Below are 22,512 nucleotides of genomic sequence, written 5' to 3'. Positions count from 1 at the left end.
ACACTGTGTCTGAGCTGGTTTAAGTCTCTCTTTGGTTTTAATCCAGCTGTAAACTCACTTTTACACCATGATGCTTTCATCCTTGGGCTGTTCTAAGCTGTTTAGGCTGTGCTTTGGGATAGATGCCCAGCAATCAAAGCACATCTGTCTAGTGACATCTGTGCACTTGGCCATGAGTAATACCAGTGCCTGCTTGCACAGGAGAGGAGGCAGCATCCACAGCCATGCTGGAATGCCACTGGAAACAAGGCATTTGAGGGGAACCAGGACTAAGAGGGTTTCCTAAACCTCCTGGTTTCAATGGGGATTCAGTGATGCTCAAACCCTCATCTCCATCACCCAGCTCTCCATAATGATGGGAATAACAGGACATTAACTCCCAACATCCAAACCCTGAGGATGCTGCAATCGCACAGCTTGGGATACAGGGAGGAAGGAAAGGAGAAAACATCCCTCAGCTCTGCTGGTGTCAGAGCACGTTTCCAGGAAGAGAAACCCCTCCATAGGACCGCTCCCATTGCAGCAGCCTGGTTGGCAACCCCAGCAGCAGCCCTTTGCACACCCGCACACAGGGCTGCCCTGTTCCACACAGTGTAGCTTTATGCTCCCGGGGCTGCTGCAGCCTGGATAACACAGAAGGGCTTTTTCTGCCCTAAATACCAGCAGCCTCAACCAGAGGAAAAAACGTCTTGTTCCTCGCTGGCCTCTTGAGGCTGTGTCAATAGAGGCAGGCGGCTGGAGAGGCTGTACTGCAGGGACGTGCCTCTCCTCAGCCCTTGTGTCTGCTTGGCATCTACACACAGGATCAGCTGGAGGAAGCAGGGTGTGCATGGACATCACTACAACAGTGCCTGCAGCCTCCTGCACCAACCCCTGCCTGGACCCGCACATCCCCTCTGGCAATGGAGAATGCTTAAACCAGTTGGAATCAGCCTGCCCATGAGCCCCGTGTGTCCTCCTGGACCCAGCTTACAACTGGTTTCAAGTGATCTGACACCAGCTTAAACTCAGCTCCCACGCATCAGGCAGCCTGAGGAGTTCAACTCCCTGATGGTTCAGGCAAGGCCAAGAAACCACCTGGAACCACAGCCCAACCACTGATAAGGGAGTCAGGATTCCCAGGAAATCTGAGCTGTGAAAACAGCTTTGCCACAGCTTCTGCTCCATATTCCACCCAGGGGCTGCTGTGGATGAGGTTTAACCTTCAGGACCTCTCTAGATAATGCCCTGAAGTGAAAGGCTGTGATTTGTGGTGTTTTGCTCCATTCCCCCTCCTGCAGCATCCCCAGCCGAGCACACCGATCCCAGCACCCACAGAGAGGGCAGGGGCTCACCTGGAAGGCATGGCTGGCGAAGCCCAGCCCCAGCTGCCTGCACACCACCATGGCCTCCACCGTGCTCCAGTTCTCGCTGCACACTGTGCCCCAGCGCAGGGTCCCATTGCGCTCCGCCAGCACCTCCACCCGGCCCTCGTAGGGGTTGCGGCCGCCGCTCAGCCGCAGCTGCAGGGCACAACAGAGCACACATGGGAACCAGCACAACTCATGGGCACAGAGACCAGAACCCTGCTTCCAGCTCCCATCACCACAGGGATGGGCACTGGTGTTATTGGCTTGCATTGACTGCAGCCAAAGCGGTGCTTGCTTCACCCAGTCAGCCTCTGTTGAGCTTGGAGGAGCTCAAAGCTCAGTACAGAAAGTGAGCATCACCCTCCTTGCCCTCCTGGCCAATACAATGCAACGTGAAAATCACAGCTTAGGTGAAATGGTTCCTGCATAGTGAGGGAGGGCAGATGATGCTCCGGGTTGGACACATGGCACCATGCTCACTCCCATCTGGATCGCTTGGTTTCTCACCTGATTCTGGAAGCCCATTGCTGGGACGTTGCATCTCACAGCAGCATCTTCTTCATGGTTACAGCCCTGGGACTCCATGTTGAACTTGCAGTCTGTGACTGACTTCTCAAAGCCAGTGCAGTCTATTTCATTTAGGTGGATTGGACCCATGCCTTGGGAAGAAAGGGAAAGAGAGGTTTAACCTTCTGCCCATGCTGCTGCATGGTGAATACCCAGTGCCGGCCGGTAGCACAGTGCAGGCATCAGAGCACAGTAATCCTGAAAACATTCCAGGCATTTCTTGTACAAATCCAGCAAAAAGCTGCAGGATAAAAGTCCTGATTTTACCATTAAATTCCTTCCAGCATCCCTGGGGCTTGAGCACCAAAAAGCTGCAGGAAAAGCCAAAACTTTCCATTGTTCCAGAAGTCACAAACCTCAGCTGCAGGAATCCTTCTGGCTGGGGTCGTGAGTGGGAATCTGCTCCCAATCAAGGCCTGACATTTAAATGGGACAAAATGGGACAACAGCAGCACAGGGATGAGTGAGGAGGGAGAGGAACAGCTCAGGGCAGGTTTGTGCTACCGGCTCCAACACTGCTGATGTGAACAGGAGCAAGCATCATTCCATACCACAGAGAACGGCCTCATGTTGGGAGCCAAAGGGAATAACCTAGATCCTCTTTGGACAAATGGCATCAGAAAACTGCTGCTTCTCCCCAAGAGAACCAGCATGAGGAGAGGGGCACATGGGATGAATCCTGCCTGTAAAGCAATGAGGTCCCATTTCCAAAGCTGGTCAGAAAGGGATTCTTGGGGGATGAATCAGAGGCTCCAGCAGATGATCTTCATCACAAAGAGCAACCAGAGTCTTGCCTGGAATACACATAATCCACTCCTGATCCTAAAGGGAAGGACATGGGAGGGAATACAACTTGGATTGCAAGCAGCACTTCCTGCCCCCATGGCCTAAAAGAACTTCCCCCAAAGATGAGATGTGCCCAGGTTAGTGGCTCAGCACCATGGCCCTGCCCTCTTGCTTTGGCATTCCATTGGGATGACTTTGCTGGGCTATTTCAGTGGGAAATGTGAGGCTGGATCCATGCTGCATTCCTGGGGCATCACCCTCCAACTCCGGTCAGCATCAAGGCATTCCTCCTGCTCCAACTGTTCGGTGGCTTGCAGAATGACTGGGTCAATGTCAGCGTTCCCAGATGCAGACCACAAACAGGATTTTAATGAGGAAGAAGCAAAAAGAGGCTGGATGGATATTCCCTAGGAGGCCTTACCTTGCCCAAGCCTGGCTCCTGTTATGGCCTCCTTGGCACTGCCGAAGCCCAGCTCCCGGCACACCACACTGGCTGACACCAGGTTCCAGTTGTCATCACAAACTGTTCCCCATTCCCCATTCTTCAGCACTTCCACTCGGCCCTCGCCAGTGTTGGCTCCTCCTTTCAGCCTCACCAGTGGTTGCTGGAAGACACAGACAGAGGAGGGGTTCCCACTGCCCAGGACCAAAGCATCCTTTCCTAAAGCCCTTACTTATGGCACGTTGTGACCCAGCAAGTGTTACCCTGAGGCACCTTAAATCAACCCTTACAACTGGAATACTGCCCTGAGCATCAACCTAAACAACATTTGCTGTAAGTTAAACAGCTCTTTCCTCTGCACTCACACTGAGAAAACTGACTCCAGGGTCATTTTCTAGGGCTTTTGCACATCTTCTGGTGCTACACTCAGCCCTCTCCGTGCTGGGCTGAGCACACAGAGCTCATTCAACCCTTCTGCCTATGAGCTCATCACTGTTGCACAACAGAGCATCTCCTCACCTCCTGCCTGAAGGCTTTTCGGAAGCCACTGTGGCTGCTGGGGGCGAAGGCCCGGCCTGGGACACAGCTGACGACTGCAGGCATCCCATTGTCACACGTGGCGTTCTTCTCCACATCCACATTGAGGTGGTTGCCCAGTTTGCAGCTGGAGATGTGAGCTTCGTTCCCACTGCAGTCCATGGAGTATGCCCAGTAAAGCTGCTTCCTCCTGCTGGCAAACATCCTGCAAGGAACGGATGGGAAAAGGGAGCCCATAGGAGCTGCACTGAGATGGGATTGAGCAGCCTTGTTTGAAGGCTCATCCATTCCTGCCCACAATGACTCTGTTAAAGTGTCACCTGGGAGTAAAGGGGTCATCTCCTTCAGCTAAAGATCAGAGCATGAATCCACAGGGAAGCTGGAGCAACAATGACAGGCACATAATGAAGTTCCCTGCACCATGCACAGGCCAGAAATCAGCTCATTCAAAGGCAGTGGGCAAACAGTGCCCAAATCTGCCCCCTTGCTCTGCCATCCAGAGCAGTTGATGCTCAAGTGGGACCTCAGTGCTGAGCTCCAGCAGCCCCAGGGAAGAGGCTTCCATGGCTTTTTGACATGTGTGGTACCCTGGAAAGCATCCAGCCCAGCACCACTGCTCTGTACTCTCCCTGCACAAGCCAGCTCTGCCCCACCACCCTCTGTGCTCCTGCATGTGCTCAGTATGGAAGTGGGAACCTGAGGGAATACTTCCCACTGCAGACACGTGAGGAGAGCTCCAAAGCAGACAACCACAGCCTGCCTTCGAGCCCTCATTGTGGGGATGCCTTATAATAGCAGTGACCTCATCCTGCAAACTTCAGGAGGCTTTAACATCTGGTTGGTATTAACAGCCCGTGGTAGGCTGGGGAGAAAGGGCCGGAGAAAGCCCCACCTCGTTTCCCTGGGATAAGGAGTGGAATAGCACTGATTTGTGCAGACAGAGACCCAGGGCATCCTTGTTCATCCCCTTTTAACACAGAAAGGCTGCACCCTCTCTCCCCCGCCTTGGTGTAAGCCAAGGGCAGCGCTGCTCAGAGCAGAGGTGTAAGGGAGCAGTCACGCTGGAGTCTAAATCATTCCTGCTGGTGAGGAGGCAGGGACCTTCCTCACATGAGCTTTAATCAGAGCCCCAGACTGAGCCCAAGGGCTGCAGGAAGGGGCTGCAGCTTTAGCTAAAGGAGCCTTGCAATGGAAGACGGCATCCGAGAGGACTCTGGCAGCACAAAACCAAGCACTGCCACATTCACACTGGGAAAACTCACCCAAACACAAGGAACTCCTCACAGGGCTGGGAGCACAAAGTCTTTACCCTTGAGGTGCTCTCCAAGCCTTTGCGGTTGCTGCCTTCAGCCTCAGGGAGGCAGAAGAGGAGCCAGACTTGCCACCTCCTGCCAAAGCCTTTGAGATCCCGGCTTTGCCAGAGAGAACCCCAACCATGAGGGTGGCAGGGATTAACAGCCCCCCAGTTCTGAGCAGCTTTCCAGTGCTGGGAGCACACTGGGGAAACTGGGCGATGCTGTTTGGGCTGACATTGAACCCAGTATCCTGGAACTGCTGAGCTCCTCCTTGCACTTATGTGACACATCACAAAGCTGGGAGGCCTCAGGAAGGCACCAGCTCCAGCTCCCGGCTTGAGGCATCTCCAGGCAGAACCTCCTCTCCCCATCAGCAAAACGCATTTAATCCTCCTGTGCTCCCTGGAGCAGAGCAGGGGTTGGGAGGAGGAGCTCACAAGCAGTGCCCACAGCAAATCGCTTTGAACAAGAACATGGAAACAAGACTGAGATTTGTTCCGTTTCCTACCATAAATCACACTGTCAGCTCCCGGTTACGGTCAGGAATAAACCCTTGGCACCGGGACAGCCGTGAACTAAGTTGTTTTCTTCCATCTGCAAATCATTTCACCTCCCACCATTGTGCAGAAGCAGGGGATCAGCAAGCTCAGCGTGTGGGCAATGGGGCTGGCAGGGATGTGGGAAGGGGCACTCAGCCCCAGCCAGCAGAAATCCCATTCCTGCCCATCTCCCATCTGCGGAGCAGGAGCAGGGAAGGATTCGCTCTTGGAGAATGGGATTTACAAATGAGGGAGAGCGAAGCCTGAGAAATGAGAGGAACAGTCCTGAGGCTTCACCCACAATAAATAGGATTTGTTGGATAACTGTGCCTTGGATTTTCCATCTCTATTGCAGGAGATGGGACAATTACCAAGCCCCTTCTTATTGAAGGCAGATGGCTCCAGCTGCTCCAGTTAATGCTGTTCTTGGAAACACCACAACTAAGAAGCAGGAAAATTCTCCTCTGTGCTAGCAGGGCTCATTTATCCTTCCTGCTCCCATGCAGGGGATGGGAATCTCAGAGAGGAGTTTGCTGCACTGATGGAAGCAACACTCCTCAGTGGTGTCCAGGGCATGAGGCCGCCTGGTACCTGTTATGAGCCCACTGCTCATGTCCCTGGGAAGCCTGAAAGCAGAGTTCCACCTGGGTTATTCACCCAATGCTCTCTGTGCTGTGTGGCTTTGCACTATTCCAACCCACGGCCCTCTTCAATTGATCATGACCTGGCTAATGAAAGCAATGGAACGTGGCCAGGCAGCTCCAGTGGGAGCACTCAGGCCAAAAGGGGCAGGCAGGAAAACCATATTCCTGGCTGGAGAGCTCAGCTCTCCCCCCAGCATTGCTGCTTTCCCCCTCCCCAGGTCACAGCAGAGGGAAGGAATGAGGCAGGATTTCACTTAAACTGTTTTGCATCTGCTTTAGGGTGTTATTCCTAGGGAAAAGTGTAGGAAGGACCATGTCTGTGATGGAGGCTGGTGATGAAACACAAACTGAAGCAGTGATAAAAGAGCCCAGAGCTCCTGGCTCTCAAGAAACAGGAAACACAGCCCAAAGCCATCAGCTTCCAGCAATGGTCTCCCTGTGGATCACTGGTTTCTTCCCTCCTTTTAAAGCCTTCTACGGCTACAGGAAGAAAAAGCAACACTAAAGTCATCTTTCTACAGGCACCATCTGAGCTGCACAGGCAGGAGCGATGCTGGAGGAGGAGCAAGGAGGTGCTACCGATACTCTTAGCTCAGTGCTCAGTTCAGAGCAAGCCACACACAGCTGGGGATGGCTGCAGCAATTCCAGCCTGGCACCTGGATGGATGGGAGCCAAAGGAGCAGGGCACTTGGCAATCTGAACCCAAGTGTGCCAAGGAAGCCGCTGGTGCCCTCACACCAAACCCTGCCCTTACTTGTAGACATTGGTGTTGTATTTCCTCTCGCTTGGGAACCCAAACATGCCACAGACAACACGGGAATTCTTCATGGTCCAGTGCTTGTCACAGATCTGCTTCCAGGTCCCTTCATCCTTCACCTCCACATAACCCTCCGTGACCGGCACCCGCTTGCGGTAGGTGGCGAGGATGGGACGGATCCGGATGTCCTCCACCTGGATGTTCATGTTCTGAAAGCATAAAGGGAACAGAGATGATGCCGGATTGCAAGGAAACGGCTTTGAGGTGAGAGCAAAACCCAGCTCTGCTTAGAGAGGTGCAGCAGGAACAGACACAACAGGGAAGCAACACAACCTTTCTACCCTGTGCAAATCCATCCTCCAGCCCATGCAAGAGGATGCTGGTCCTCATTTAGAGAGAAACCCCATGATTTCACAAATGGCTGCATAAGAAACCTCCCTTGCTACTCACATTCACTGAAGGGCTTGTTTTGGAAGCACAGGGGCATCAGTTTGGTCTCAGCTACTATGGAAGTGAACCCAGCTCAGCTTTCCTAGAGCCACCTTTATGCTGGCGAGATACAGGGAAGCGGGAGCCTCATGCTGGGGGTCTCATCAAGCCCATAGGAATCCCTCCCCTTCCTGGCCTGGGCAGGCATTGGAAAAGCTGGAATCCTGCTGTGCTGACACCAGCACTTTGCTGCTTCCCCAAGCCAGGGTCCTGCTATAGCCACAGCATTCCTTGGGACAGCAAATGAGTCACGGAGGTTGAATGGATTTCACATTCGGAGCCTACGTGAGGGCACGGCACAAACCAGCGTTGCAGGGCTGGAAAATCACTGCTGTACAAAAGAGCTACTGAAAACGTTATAACTTGCTTCCAAGGAGACCTTTTCTTGTCAAAACCGGCATAACCCACGTGGGTCCTGCTGACGGTTACATCAGAGCTCAGGAATTCGCTCCTCTGCTCGAATCCAATGACTTGGAAAAGAAGAATGCCCAGAGCTTTAAAGAGACACAAGGCTCCGGGTTAGGCAGAGGTGCTGAGGCCGTGCCGGGTCCTGCAGGTGAAACGTGGCACATCCATCTCCAGCACTGATACAACTGACGGCAGGCAGGCAAGTGGAGACCAAGTGAGCATCTCCCCTTTAACCTCAGCTCTGCTCCTGCTCTGCCCACACTACACCTGGGCAAGTCACTTGAGGCTTTTCTTCTTCCTTGATTCCCCTTTGTTGTCTCCATTTACCACCTATTCTACAGCAAAACACATGACTGATGTGTAGTCTGGGAAGTCCATTTGCAATGCAGTTTCTCCTAAGCAAGGTCCCACAACACATCTCTCTTCCCCCGGAGATGCTGACATAGACACAAACCCAATCCCTGCTCTGCCCTGGGATTCTTCAGTGAGTCCAACTCCTTTGTCATGGGGTTTTTTGCCTGTATTTGCCAAGGATGCAGAAGCAAAGTGAGCAAATCAGCAAGAATTGAGCTATCATCTCCCTCCCTGGAGGGTACTTCAGTCCTCAGATAGCTATAGCAGACCAGCACACAATGACATCCTCATGATGTGGCTGAGAGCAAACCCAATCCCCATCCATTCCCCTTCCCACTCCCAGAGGGGCGCGTTAGAGCAGAGCACTATTGATAGAGCAGCCAAGGCTTTGCCCAGAGTCTGAATTCAAGGCATTGTCAAGCTCAGCTTTATAGTGGAAGGATCAAGCTGAGGAAGCTGCAGGTTTCCCAAGGAGCAAGAACCAGGAGTTTTCTCCTCCTAATTCTGCAGCTTTTGATGGCTTCACTGCAGAGGTTCTGTTACCCTGAGAGTGCTCAATAACACACACAGAAGCAGATGTATTGTATCATCCAACACCAGCGCGGAGCCTCTGATGGGGAAAACAGGCTCCCCATAAAAATCAGAAGCAAACAATCCTTAATGGCTACAACAGACTCTAAAATCACCCTCCCATGCTTTGTGCACACGTGGAGACAAACATCCACGACAAGCTGTCCCCTCCACAGGGAAAACCCATCTCTGAAAGCTTTCTCTCTGCTCGCATTCAAGGCACATGCTGCAGCTACAAGGGAGGCTGGTTAAATCCTCTCAAGGATCACAAAGCAGCAGCCTCAGCACCTGGATGGGCACTTGGTGAGCTCCCACCTCACGTATCAGCCATAAAGCAAAGCCTTCAGCAGTACTGCAGGAGCCAAGCAGTCAGTCAGAGAGCAATGGGAGCTCTAGGAAACACAACTGGCTTGGTTGTAGGTATGGAAACAGAGACTCCAGCCCCAGAGCTGATGGGATGTGGTTTGCTCAGCATGAGGGATGCAAAGCAGGGAGGGAGGGAGAAAATCAGGCCCAGAGCCAGAGCTCAGCTCCCTCAGCACAAGGGAAAAGCACTGGGGGGAGATTTCTATCCACAAAGCACAAGAAGAGACCCAGCTCAGGAGGATCTTAACACTCACTTGAAACACCCCCATGCACAGTGGCCCTGGTCAGGAAGCAGCAAGAGACCTGCATGGGATGGGTCTGAACAGCCAAGGACAGAGAAACTGCCCAAAACAAGCAGAAAGGGCACCAGGATGGAGCCCATCCCCAGTGGTGATGCTGAGGAGCGCAGGGCAGAGGATGGAGGTGCTCTCTCTGTCCCTGCCTAACCCATATTCATTGCTGTCCTGCTTTAGGAGGCAGAAACCTCTGCAGATCATCACTGCTCCTGCACAGTGGAGCTCCAGTTCTTGGCTTCCCAAACCCGGAGGCTTTAAGGCTGCAGCTTGGACCAGACACAATTTCTTTTGCAATACTGAAAGCCCAAACCAATCTCCTTCCACAAACTTTATCCCCAGGGCATCGCCTCTCCCCTCTTCAAACCCTGCACTCGCTTCCACTGAAGTCCCAGCTCTTGCCCCCTGATGCTGACTTCTCTCTTCACAGCCCGAGGAATGGGTGGAATCTGTTTTGCTTTAACCATCTGCAGCATTGCCTCTGAGTCACTGACAAAGCCCCAGCTGTTAAATAAACACAGGGAGATGGATGCTGCGAGACCAGGGCTGCTTTATGGATGGGGGACAGCGATCCCCTGGGAATGTGATGCTGCATTGGACCGCAAGCACTTTTTGTTCTGGGTATGTGCAGTACAAAAGGGTAAGGGCTGAGAGAGCAACCCCGGATTAGGGGCCAGGGCTGGAAGTGACAAAAGCCAAGGCCTTTGCTGAGCTGTGAACTGCTCCAGCAGCAGCCCTGCCATTGCCAATGCGGAACAGGACAGTGAAAAGCACCAGAGCAAAGAAACTGGTGACAGGGGCAAGGGAAGGCAGCAGCAGAGCCCTGGAGATGCTGTGGGAGGCTCAGCTCCAGGCAGGATGCGGCTCTGTCCTGTGCACATCATGGTCAGAGGGTTTCTGCCTGAGCAAAGCTTTTACCTTCCCCGTTTCCTTTCTCCTGATGCAGAGAAGCTGGATCAGAGGCTGCAAGGAAACCTCCCTCATTACCTGACCTCCCCACTGCAAACCACAAGATCACACCCTGCTCCCAGGCTCAGTTAAACCTTGTCTGGTGTAATAGGGAGATGGTGCCACATCCAGCGTGATGGCTGGAGGCAGCCAGGGCAGGAGACAAGCAGGAACTGCAGCCTTGGTGCTTCCTAAGCTCTACCTATGGGGTTCATGGCTTCCACCTCCAGGTAGGGGACAAGCACCAGGTCTCTGCCCAGCAAACCCAGCACCCCAACATGCCACAAGCCATCACAAAGAGCCCATTGAGGAAAGCAGCTCCAAACTGTCATCCCCTCACCTTTAATTACAGCACTGAAGAAAAGCAGTGATTTATCCCAAAGCAGCTTCATTAATAGCAGCTGGAGTCTGCTGCAGAGGAGATGCTGAAGACCCTTTCTAGGCTCCCAGAGCATCAGCACTGATGGTGCACATGGGTTTATGTTGAGAGAAGCAAACATTTACACCAAGGGGACAGAAATTAAGCCACTGTTGTCATAACAAACAGGCAAAGAAACCTTTCATTGCCAAAAGCCCTGAGAACTGGATGGCCAAGACAGAGCTGAAGCCTGAGATGGGATAACCAGAGCCTTTGAGCCGCTGGGCTTGGAAGTGAGGTTCCTTTATGCTTCACATCCCCCCAGAAAGGAAGAGAAGGCCAGAAATAGCTGCTGTGTTTAGCTAGACTTTGCCTGCCCACCGTCTGGCCAAAGCTGGGGCTGCTCTCAGGTACCAGACCTGTTTGTGAGCGTGTAATGTGCTCAGGAATGCGATATATTTAGAGTATGTCCTATTTGCAGCCTCTCTGTGCACCCGGAGGAAGAGGGTGGACAACAAATATTTTGTTAGGGATGTTTTTGGGTTAAAATGAATTCGCTATGGTGCATTTATATAAGAAATCTATTAAAGGCAGGAGTTGGTTCCTGTGGTCTTCATACTGGTGCTCAGCCCATTTAGCACTTGCAGGAGGGCCTCTGCTGTGTCTGGACAGCCCCAAGTGGCTGCAAGGGCTGTTTGGAGAAGCAGGACAGCATTCCCTGCTCCTGGCTTAGTGAGCACTCATTGGATCACTTTGATTTCAGAGCTTCTGGCATCCTGCAAAGACCTGGGAAAACCCTGGAGCCTGTGCACGCATCCAAACTGCAGCCCTTGGTGCTCTATGAAGGAGCTTAAGGCAGGACCATGCTGCCCACTCGGCTGCTTTCAGACACTTGGGAACTGCAAGGCAAGAACCCGAGCTGTGCCATCAAGCCATTGATGTGAATTAGAGCACACTGGGTCTGCAGGAAGGGAGAGGCTGCGATTCCAGCAGGATATGTACCTGCTTTCCCCCTCCTAATGCTCCCAGGGAGGCAATAACAAAGTCAAACCACAAACCCTGCTCTCTCCATTCATGAGGAGCTGCCTATGAGGCCCAGATGCCTTAAAGAGGAGGGGGAAAAGCCCCTCTGAGAAATGCACTTGCTGCCATCACACATTGGTGCTGAGCAAACACTGCTCCCCTGCCCTGCAATGGGGAGCAACCTCCAGTGTTTGTGCAGCCCCTGGGCTGAAAGGGGACTGGGCTAATTCCGAGCTGGCAGCAGCCCATGACAGGGCTGCTCTGCTCTGCCCATTCATCACACTCCCAGACAGAACCCTTTGAACAAGTCCCAAGGCTAGAAGCTGCAGAAAACAGCAAGGAAAAGCAATGGAGCTTCACTGCCCTTTACAAGACACTGATGGATTTCAGGCCTGCCCCAACCTCCGTCCTGTTAAAGGATTAACCTCTTCCTGCCTGTCTCCTATCTCCTTACCACCACCTTCCATCACTCACCCTCGACTGCAACCTGCCACTTTGGGCTGTGACAAGCAGCTTGTCTTACAGAAGCAGGGTCAAGCACTGCCCCTTGCCAACAGGCAGGGAATGGAAAGGTTCAGGGACAGGAAGAGAAGTGACTTAACCCTCAAAATATGAGCTGTAATGGGAAAAGATCTGAGCATAGACATGTATAAACCAAGTGGTTTACAGGGGTGGAAAATTCATCCTATACCACTTATCTGCTGCATTTCTAGACTGGGAGATGGAGAGATGTGCATTGTCCAGGCCAAACAGCTCAAGGGCTATCGTGCTGCTTTCACAAGTGTGAACTCTGCCTGTCACAAGCAAAGGGAGGTACAACTGAATATGCAAGCTCTGAGCATCATCTTAAACCAGGCCTAGTTCGAGCCAAGCCTGGTTTTAAAAGCAGTTTAAGGGCAATCTGAAATGTTTCCATTGGAAATCTCAGTGGGATTGGGCGGGTTTAGCTCTGTCAGCGCAATAACTGAAGCCAGTGGGGCTGGTGGAGAGACCTGACCACAGCACTGCTGCTCAGCAGGGAATTCCAGGCCCCTCAACCCCCGGTCTCATTCCAGAGAGAAAACATCACTTGAGCAAGCTTTGGGCCACAGCCTAAAGGACCAGCAGCTTACAAATCAGTTCCGTTTCCTCTGGTGAATGGGAGGTAGGATGTGCAGCATTCCCAGGCGGGTTGGAGAGAGCAAAGACTTCCAGTGTACATTCACACAAGCCTTTTGACCTCCCTGGTTTGGAGTTTGTGACCCTATGAGTAACCCTGCTCGTCAGCTTTGGCTCTAACTATGGCACAGCAGCTGCTAAGGAGAGAAAGCAAAGATTAAGAGGAGGAAGGATGAGAAATGGCATCCTAAACATGTCTATAGCACATCCCCTTCAGCCTTGGTTCTGCTGCAAGGAAACCAGCAGGAAAGGAACCCTTCAGCTACCAATGACCTTATAGGGATCCAAGTAAAGTCAGTTGGGTTTTGTAAAGCAGAAGCAACAACTTTCCTCCCCCTGTGGATGCTGTTACTGATGACATCAGTGGATGCCTTCATCCATCCACAGCTCCCAAGCACAGTCAGAACATGGGGAATATGACTTCTCTTCCACCCATTTCTCCTATTGGTGACCCAGGCTTCTGCTCCATGAACTGCTTCAACCTTTACTTCTCATATGTAAAGCTCAAGCACCCACACAGCACCAGCTGGCCCTGCATTACCCAATGTGCTCAACTCATTAGTCAAACCCCAGGGCTGAGCTAATGGAAAAGCAGACCCTCTAAAGCCTTTATGATTAATACAAGAGAGAAGTGACCTCCATCTAGACGAAAGCATCTTTTCTTCCAGGCCTCTGTTGTGAGGCTTCCCTGTGGCTTTGGGGAAGCACACGTCTGCCAAAGCCATCACTGGTGTTCCATGAGCTCGCCTCATTCCCTGAGCAACAACGGTGCCATTGACAGAGGCTGGATCCCAAGCTGGATCCCTCTGGAAAGCCGCCTTTCCCTCCTGAGCCAAGCGAAGCAAGGGCAAGGCAAGGAAGGGCATTTTGGCTCTCGCATCCCACATTTGCCCCCTTGCACAGGAGCTTTCCATGGCACAATGAATGGTGCCTGCTCACCCATGCAGTGTACTTCCTAAAGGAGAAGGAAACGCTGGGAACCAGTGGCTGTGCTGTAACTGCCAGAGTGATTTGGGTTTAAAGGGATGAAGGCAGCTGAATCCATTGTTTCAGACCATGAACAAAGCCAAGATTCAGCCATGGAAACCTCACTGTGATGGGATACATCCTGGATTCCCTGTCTGCTTAAAAGGATTTGGCTGCAGTTACCGGATGGGCTCTTTTGACCAAGAGCAGCCACTGAACTCACTGACACATCAGAGCACCTGAAACAAGGGAACTGGTAGTGGAGCCACCACAAATACTTCCCAACCTGAAAAGCCCAAGGGAAAACACCACTTTCTTCCCCAGATTCTTCCCAGCTCCTTATTCTGCAGGAATACAGCAAGTCCTGGATGGTGATTCAAGCACTTAGTCTCAGCCTAACCCAGTTGCAATCAGAGCCTTTCCCCCAGTGACCAGCCCATGTTTTCCCCTCTTCAACCACTTTCAGCACTTCCTGCACACTAATCCCCCATTCCCACAAATATTTCCATCCAGTTATCATGGTTACGTCAGCTCTGCTTAACCAAACTGTGCAAAAATAGCTTTATCTCTCTCCTAAATCCTCCCATTCCATGTCATGGCTGGAAGCCCTATTCACCTCCAAACCCAGCCCTACCTGCTCAGCCCTGGTTATGCCAGAGACCTCCCAGTTGTTCCCAGCACCAAAAGGGAGGTAGACAGGAAGAAAACTCATTGTTTAGTCCTATGAACCAACAAAGTCACCTGGATGGAAGGTCTGAGAGCACAGCACCCATCGTGTCTCTCTAAATCCATTCTTAGAAATGCAATAAACCAGTTTGCAGCTGAACAGTGATGGCAGAACAGGAGTAACCTATTTTCTCATTCCTTATGCTATTGAAACCAACCCCCAACCCCACTTTCCAGTTCTTATCATGCATATAGTGGTCTGACCAGCTGAAAACTGCATCTTCAGCCAGTATCTAGGGGCACTGCTGGGATTGCTTTAACCACAGTGTGCAGCAGACAGGGATGTCTCTGGAGCAGCAGCATGCAGCTGTAAGCACCTTTACCTCTATTTGGTTAAGCAAGGAGTTGTCAAACTTGAAGCCAGGGATTCTCTTTTCACTGCAGACCACCCCCACGTCCTCGGTGTGTTTGCAGTCAGTCACTCCCCAGCCGTTTGAAGTGCATGCAGCCAGGGTGGGCTCCTTCCCGTTACAGTGGACATTGTCCATCCAAATCTTCCCTGAAGGGGAAAGAACACAGAACTGAGCCTCATTGAAGGGGTAAATCTGGGTTGCACTCATAGCAAGCAAGGTGCTGGGCTCTGTGGCAGGGGAAGAGAGTGCTGCTAAAGTGAGCTTGGACAAACCAGCCAAGGAACATCAATGATTCACTTGAAGTGCTTCCTAACTGGAAGCAGCTCTGCCCCACAGCTTTTCCTTGTCTGCATGGGGATGAGCACTGGGCTCAGAGGGAAGCAGATCCTTGATGCATCAGTGCTGATGACAGCCCCTTTGGAGCACACAGCATCACCAGTGCCCTCGGCTTGGCTCAATTACACCTCTGATCACACCCCATCGGCCTTCTCTTTCCATCAGGTCTCCAATCTTCATTGCAGCACCTGGAGGAAAAGCTCAAGCTTTGCTTGAACACCCCAGCTTCTCAAAAGCAGGTCCTTGCCTAAGCTCTAACGCAGCCCCATGGACTGGAACCTGCTGGGGTTTGGGTGCTCTTTGAAAGCAAATGGCCAGGTCCAGTTTCCAGACTGCAATGGCCATTTTAGCCCCAGCCAATGTATTAGATACTCTTTAATCAGGTCTCTCAGAGCTCACTTCTGAGTTAAACAGGCAAAAACCAATAGGTGCCACCTCCAAAAAGAGGAGCAAAAGCCTCAGCGGCATCTCTGAGATCCTCCTTCCCATAGTGCTTGTTTTCCCTATGGATATGTGCTGGGCACATGTTGCTCCCCTGCACTTTGCCTCCTACATTGCAGGGTGCAAAAGCCAACAAGCAATTCCCCTATTTTGGGGTACCAAGTGCTTTGCTTGTCTGAAGAGTACTGCAGCAGAAGGGGCTGCCTCAGGGATGCTTGTAGGAAGCATCACTGCACCCTAAACCAGAGAGCTCTGGAATTCCCAGGAGCTGCAGACATCCAGTCTCTGCTTCCCTGGCATGTCCTTACCTTCTCCCTTTCCATACTTGGAGCTGGGTAGCCAAGACACAGCCTCCACATAGCCCAGCTCCCTGCAGACCACGTGTGCAGCATGGATGGAGAAGTCATCGTCGCACACGGTGCCCCATTCACCACTGTAGAACACTTCCACCCTGCCCTCGTTGTGCTTCCTCTTCTGCCCTGCCAGCCGCAGCTGGATCTTGGGCACGTTTGCTGGTCTCGGGGGGGGCTGGTACACTTGGGGGGGTGGCTCAGGGTACCCGGGGAGGTAGGGCCAGTGTTCGTACTGGGCAAGGCTCAGCGGGCTCAAGGAGATGAGGAGCAGTGTGATGAAACAGTGGTTATGGATGAAACCCAGGAATCTGCCCATCTTCAGTGCTCAGAGCCAAAGCCCCTGCCAGCAGCTGCCAGTCAGTGCAGGGAGGTGCTGCAGGCCTGGCCTGGAAGGGAACAAAAGCTTGGGTAAGGCTTGGTAATGACATGGACTTTGTAGCTCTCGCTTCAGCAGGGAATAGAGCTGAGGAATTGGCTATGTCCAATGATACCTGTGATAACCAAAGTCAAGCACAGGATTTCTTGGGGGTGGGGGAGCTGTAAATCCCCTCCCATTAAAGCAAACTCTAAGTTTAGAGCAACTTGCCAAATCATTTCAGCTGGAAAACCCTTTTTCCCTATAGAAACAGGTTGCAAGTGCAATGGGTTTTCCTATTTCTCTGCAGATGCAGCAGTTCAGTGGCTCCAGCAAACCTCAGGTCAAATCCTACCAGGACACAACTGAACCCTTTTGCTCCCATCCCTCCCTCAAGAAAGAAGCCAAACCTATCACTTAAACAGTGGAAAAGCAGAAGGTAATGAGATGTGTTACAATTTGCTATTCCTATTGATGTCTGTTTTCCCAGTCCAATGATGATGTATTTCTCTTGCTGCATGTCTGGTTCCTTCTATAGAGAATCAACACATTACTGTACACAGACACTTTGCTCACCTTGTCTGCCAATGGAGTAGTGACTAATGGTCTCCAGCTTTGGGTTGCTAAGTCTGGATAGGGCCTTACTTGTCAGGCAAGTGCTCCATCCTTCCTTAAGCTTGGCATTGGGAGTAGGAACCAGCAGTTTACTGACTCATTTGAGGGATCCCATGCGGAGTTAAATCCTGGTCCCTGTCTGCCTGCTCCCATCATCCCCAGCCTCACTCAGCGCATGGAGCGGACAAGCAGCACACAGGGGGTTGAGGATTCCATAGTTTCCAAATGAAGCAATGCCAGAGTGTGGTGGGAAACAGCTCCCAGCTCTTTAAAGCTCTCTTATTTCCTGGCAACCACCAGAGGGGAGGGAGAAGGGGAAAGACTTGGCTCTAAACGCAGATGCCTAGAAACTGAAACCCTCCCGTATTCCTGCTCTCTGCTATCCCTAAAACATGCAACAGCCTTCCAGGTTATTTCACCCGATACCGAGCTCAGCCTGGGAGATGCCCATTGGGATACAGGAATGCATCATCCCTCTTGGCAAAGCCAAAGGGGTCGAACACCCCCAAACTGCAGCGCATTTGCTCCTGTTCCCCAAAAGCTCAGAGCAGAAACCCTGGCCCCGAGGATAAGGCTGCCCCAGAGCCCCTGTCCAGGACCAGCAAAAAGGGGTTTGAATGAGCCTGCATGAACACAATCCCAAACCTTTCCCAAGGAAAACGACTCAGACGCACACTGGAGAGGCAGCAGCATCCATCCATCCATCCATCCATCCATCCATCCATCCATCCATCCCATCCAGGCCACTTCCCACTGGAGGCAAGCCAAACAGCAGCAGAATCATGTCAGAACAACAAGCCCCAAAGAACAACAGGGAAAACACTGGGAAGTCTCAACAGAACAAATACCCCACTAGTCCCTGGGATGAGATGTATGGGCTATGAAACAGCTTCTTCCACCTCTGGCTCTTGGGACCCATTACAACCACATCCAACACACAAGGCCTGATCTAGAGGGTTGATAAAGCAGCACAGGACATTGGGTTTGTGCTGACTATTCCCTTTATTGCAGGGCTCATTCCTCCCCTCACACCCTTTCCTTAATGGCCTCCAGATTTAATAATGATGTCATCCTAAAAGTATATATTTTGGTCTCCCCATTCAAAAGCCTCCAAGAGAGAACATAAAAAATCCCATTGAATAAAGTCAGTGGAAAAGCCAGGAAAATGCTCCAGGTCTCCTGGCTCCCCATCCTCTACTTGAGGCCATAGGATGATTCTCCATCACTGCATTACTGTGTAATTGAAGGCTTTAAGGCATGCTCCTGCTGGCTGCTGACTCAGCCCTTTTCAGGATCAGTCTGGAAGGGAACAGACACAGGCTTATAAGGAAACACCAGTTTCATTGCAAGATAATATTGATCTTCTTCAGAGGCTTCCCTGGTGCAACCCATGGGATTCAGATCTCCCCAAAGCCAAACCTGTTCCTGCCAACAGGAATTCCTTTTTGAACGTCACCAAATGATCCAAGAGATGAGCTCAGATCAACCCAGAAACCGTCTTTCCTGCTTCCATCCTTATCCAGACATCCAAGGGAAGTCTGGAGGGGTTGATCTGAGTCCTTTGTGCCTGGAGAGCCAGCAATGCTTCGTGTGGCTTGGCATCCATTGGGAGGAAGAGGCATTGGCACTGGGACCATGCTGCATGCCTGCCTCTCAGGCCCTAGAGGTGATGCTGTCATAGGTTAAACCCCGTTGATGACAACCCTGGTGTAAGAGCCTTCTTGTTCACATCCTCCTCTTAAAACACAAAGCCATACATGTCACTGGCAGGCCCAGATACACCAAGCAATGGCAATAAACCCAAATCTACAGCAGAGACCCATAAGGTAGAGGAACAGGATTTACCTCCGTGGATAAGGAGCTCAGGAGAAGACCATGCACCCCATCAAAGCCCAAGCCCTGCAGTCACTTTAGAGCTGCCATTGCTCAGCAACCAAAACCTGCTACCTGAGAGCTGCCTTAAGGAAGGTATTTCACATCACTGCAAACAGGCCAAGGGCAACCAGTACCGAATTCAACTGCTGGGAAGCATCAGGAGAGCTTCCAAATGTGATTTGCTGCTTCTGGTCTGTTGGGATGCTGCAGAGAAAGAGAGAGCAAAGTCCCACTGTGACTTCTCACAGAAGGAAAGCTCACACAAGGCAAAGCTAGAGCCCTGCCATGGCTTTACCTGCCAAAGGTCTCACTCAAGAGGGAAACATCACTTGATAACAACTAAAGAACTTTCTGGCCTCTACTTCACACTGAACCATACCTACATAGACACTCACTCCTTTCACTTCCTCCCAAAACTCAATGAAATATGTGCTATCTGGAAAAGAAAGCACTTTGCACTGTTTGCCAAGTGATGAGGATGAGCTACAGCAGACAGCACTTTGAACAGGCAGCAAACACACACCTATAGCCCAGGGATGGATGCTGCTTGCCATCACTTGCTGCTGAAGCAAGAGGAGCCCTGATGGACAAACACATCAGTTAGGAAGGAAAAAGCTCTTGGCTTGGGTTTTCTCTTAAAGACAGCTACAGGTCTAACAACAAAGAATCAGTGTCTGTGGCAAGTGCCCAACCAAAGCCGTTTACAGCACTGATAACACCTATGAGATAAGTGTTTAGCAGTGTGCTGCTCTCCAAAGGATGCAGGGATTTCTGCAGGCCAAAACAGCCTGGTCCATGGCCAGCACGTTTCATGCAAGGGCTCAGCTGAGCACTTCCTACAGCTTCCAAATCCAGGCCTCTTCCCAGATCTATTTCTTCAAGTGAAGCAATGCACATTTGCTTCCAGCTTTAACCCCTGGATGCATTCACTGCTCATAAAAGGCAATAAAAGCAGCCTGGGGAAGGGTCAGCACAGAGAGAAACCTCCCCTGGTTCCAAGTATCCTGGAGTCATCCTGAGCACCCCTGGGATGAACCAGCCTCAAGAACGGTGCTGTTAGGCTGAGGGCTGCAAACCCCAAGCAGTGACAGCAACAAAGGTCCTTACCCAGGGACAAAACCGATTTGCCAATGGGAAACATCTGCTGCATTGGAGCCTTTCCTCTGACAGAGCAGCAGAGAGGAGCCTTCAGCTGCTCCTGAAGTGCACCCGGTAACGTGTACCCAGGGCTGCAGCTTTCTGCTCTCAATCAAGCCCATTTTAGAGTCTCACAGCACACCCATTGCCTGGGCTTGTTTGCAGCATGGCTTTTACTTCATCCCTGTGGGCAAGGGGAAGACCTTTAACTTGCCCACGACACCTTCGCAATCAGCACTGAGCATCTGCGCTGTCCCACCTCTGCCAAAGCAAGTCTTGGGGGCCAGGATGGGTAGGAGCAGCCTGCTCCATGCAAACATCCCCCTTGAGAACCAACCCACGGGAGAGAAGGGAAGAAGCGAACTCCAACTCCCAGCCCCGAAGCAAGAGAGGGATAGGAGCGCTCCAAGCACTCAACCCCTTCACCTCCAGCGCCGTTACCTTGGCGTTAGTGGTGGGCTGCGCCGGGGGCCAGCGATGCCCGGTCCTGCCGCATGGAGCTCTTCGTCCCGGTTCGCTGGGAGCCTCCCGCAGCCGGAGCGATGTGGTGCGGGAAGCGGCTGCTTCCTGGCCAATTTCACTGGAGCCAGGGAAGCAAACCCCTCCCAAGAGCCGGCCCCTCCAGCCTCAGCGAGCGGTGATATCATGGGCTTGCCTTGTAACCCGAGCAGAAGGGCTGCGGGCAGGGGAGAAATGAGGGGGGGGATCGAGGCAGAGGAGCAGGGAAGGAGCTGGGTCAGGAACGGGAATGTTTCCACAGCACAAACCCTGGGAATTGGGTCCGTGCAGGGCTCGAGCACAGCGAGTACAGACTCTGATCACCCCGATCCCGTTCGGAGCATCCCAGAGCACAGTACAGAGGAGGGCAGGGTCCTAGGGCAGAGCATCCTCACACTTACACCCCTTCCCACAGCGGGCAGGGTCTGCAGCGTCCATCTCCCCTTGAATACTTCGAATTCTTCAATATTCCATTGAAGCTATTGCCCACCTTAACCCTTCAGCAGCCAGAAAGTGCTTTTAGAGCTCTTCAAACAGCCTTAAGCTCAAACCAAGCCATGTAGACCTGCAGCAAGTTACTCCATGCTCTTTGATGTCCCAAAGACTAAGGAGACAGAGCAAACTGCTCTTCATGTAACAACTCAAACAGCCTGAGCTCTGCTATGTCAGAAGGTTCAGAGCATCTGTGATGTGAGCAGGGACCAAGAAACACTGCTCAGAGCTGGTTCAAACAGTTCTGCTATCAACAAGCAGCAGCTTAAATCAATTGGATGTGATTCAGACACAACTTCTGCAACCTTTTAAAGGCACAAATCTCCCCTTTGCTTTAAAACTGGCCTCTTCATTGGGTTTTAGTGTACCACAGCAGTTGTCTCTTCCTGCAGAGCATCCCCAGCATCAATGGTGCTGTTAAAGGGGAAGAAACACACCAGCAAGCAGTGAAACACCACAAATGGCCCCATGGCTGCCAGCAGAGCCCTCTGGGGAGGGCTGGACCGGTCAGTGCTGGGGGCATGAGGGATGCCACATGTCCCAGCAGCAGCTCCACAGGGCAGAGCTCTTGGAGACTGCAGGAAGCTGGAAGCAGCTTGGCCAGAGGAAGGAATGTGTGAGCGTCTGCCGAGCAGGGCATGGAGGAACATGACAGCCTGCCCCAGGAATGTCTGCCGGGTGCCCGGGTCGGGTAAGGATACAGCAGCAAATGCCATGAGGGCTTCCAGCTGATGGAAGAGCTCACTGGTTGCATAAAGTGCAACATCCAGCAAAGCTTCCCAAGGTAATCCAGGGAATTTGCTGCCCCCTTCATACTGCAGATGGGTAAGACCAGAAGAGAAGCACCCAGCGAAAAAACAACAGGAAAACCTCTCAAAAGCACGGAATTGATGGCAAAAAGTGCTCTAAGTGGATGGGCATCATCTGATGGTGCAAACAGGCAACCAGCCATCCCACCCCAGCACCTCCCAACCTGTTTTACTGCCCCCTCACTGCTCTTCAGGCTCCCATTCCCTGCATGCAGTGATTCCACACTTGAATTGATAGTGATGTACAAGTCCTGGATCTATCCCTCGGCCCTGCCAAGTCACCATTTCAGGCCCACCTCCCTTGCCTACACCTGAAGGCCACACCTTGCCCCATGGACAAGTCAAGGCTGGTTTGGCCCAAGGAGCCGCAGTCATGGTCCGTGCTCCCGAAGATTAGGTACGCGCTATTAGGTGCTGTAATCTGCTCTCCAGCCCTCAGCTCCTTTGAAAGGGGAAGGCTCATTGCCTCCCCAAACTGGGCTTTTCACACCCTAGACTCTCTGGAGCCACAGGGCAACTTGGCCTTGCACATTCAGGGAGCGGATCCATCAGCTCTGTGCTGAGATGCCCTTGGTGATAATAAAGACATGAAGGACCCAGGGTGTTACTGACACATGGCAGCTCTCACACCAACGTGGAAGTGAAGAGCTGGAGCCCTTGCTTTGCTCTCCC

General features: G+C 52.1%; 1 protein-coding gene across 1 annotated transcript in view; it reads right to left on the bottom strand.

Moving 5' to 3' along the window:
• LOXL2 (lysyl oxidase like 2) overlaps positions 1-20,616 on the bottom strand; it is a 29,302-nt gene extending 8,686 nt beyond the window's left edge. The window contains exons 1-8 of the mRNA XM_034070382.1: positions 20,483-20,616; positions 16,015-16,445; positions 14,900-15,075; positions 6,915-7,126; positions 3,664-3,886; positions 3,124-3,307; positions 1,857-2,008; positions 1,335-1,502 (exon numbers count right to left, since the gene is read on the bottom strand). Coding sequence (XP_033926273.1) covers positions 1,335-1,502; positions 1,857-2,008; positions 3,124-3,307; positions 3,664-3,886; positions 6,915-7,126; positions 14,900-15,075; positions 16,015-16,375 — 1,476 coding nt within the window. The 5' untranslated portion in view covers positions 16,376-16,445; positions 20,483-20,616. The remainder of the gene's footprint in view (positions 1-1,334; positions 1,503-1,856; positions 2,009-3,123; positions 3,308-3,663; positions 3,887-6,914; positions 7,127-14,899; positions 15,076-16,014; positions 16,446-20,482) is intronic.
• Positions 20,617-22,512: the final 1,896 nt, after the last annotated feature.

Source organism: Melopsittacus undulatus, chromosome 18 (genome assembly GCF_012275295.1).
Source record: "Melopsittacus undulatus isolate bMelUnd1 chromosome 18, bMelUnd1.mat.Z, whole genome shotgun sequence".
NCBI classification, from domain to species: Eukaryota; Metazoa; Chordata; class Aves; order Psittaciformes; family Psittaculidae; genus Melopsittacus; species Melopsittacus undulatus.
The sequence above is the reverse complement of the archived record's forward strand: the minus strand, read 5'-3'. Positions and strand labels throughout refer to the sequence as shown.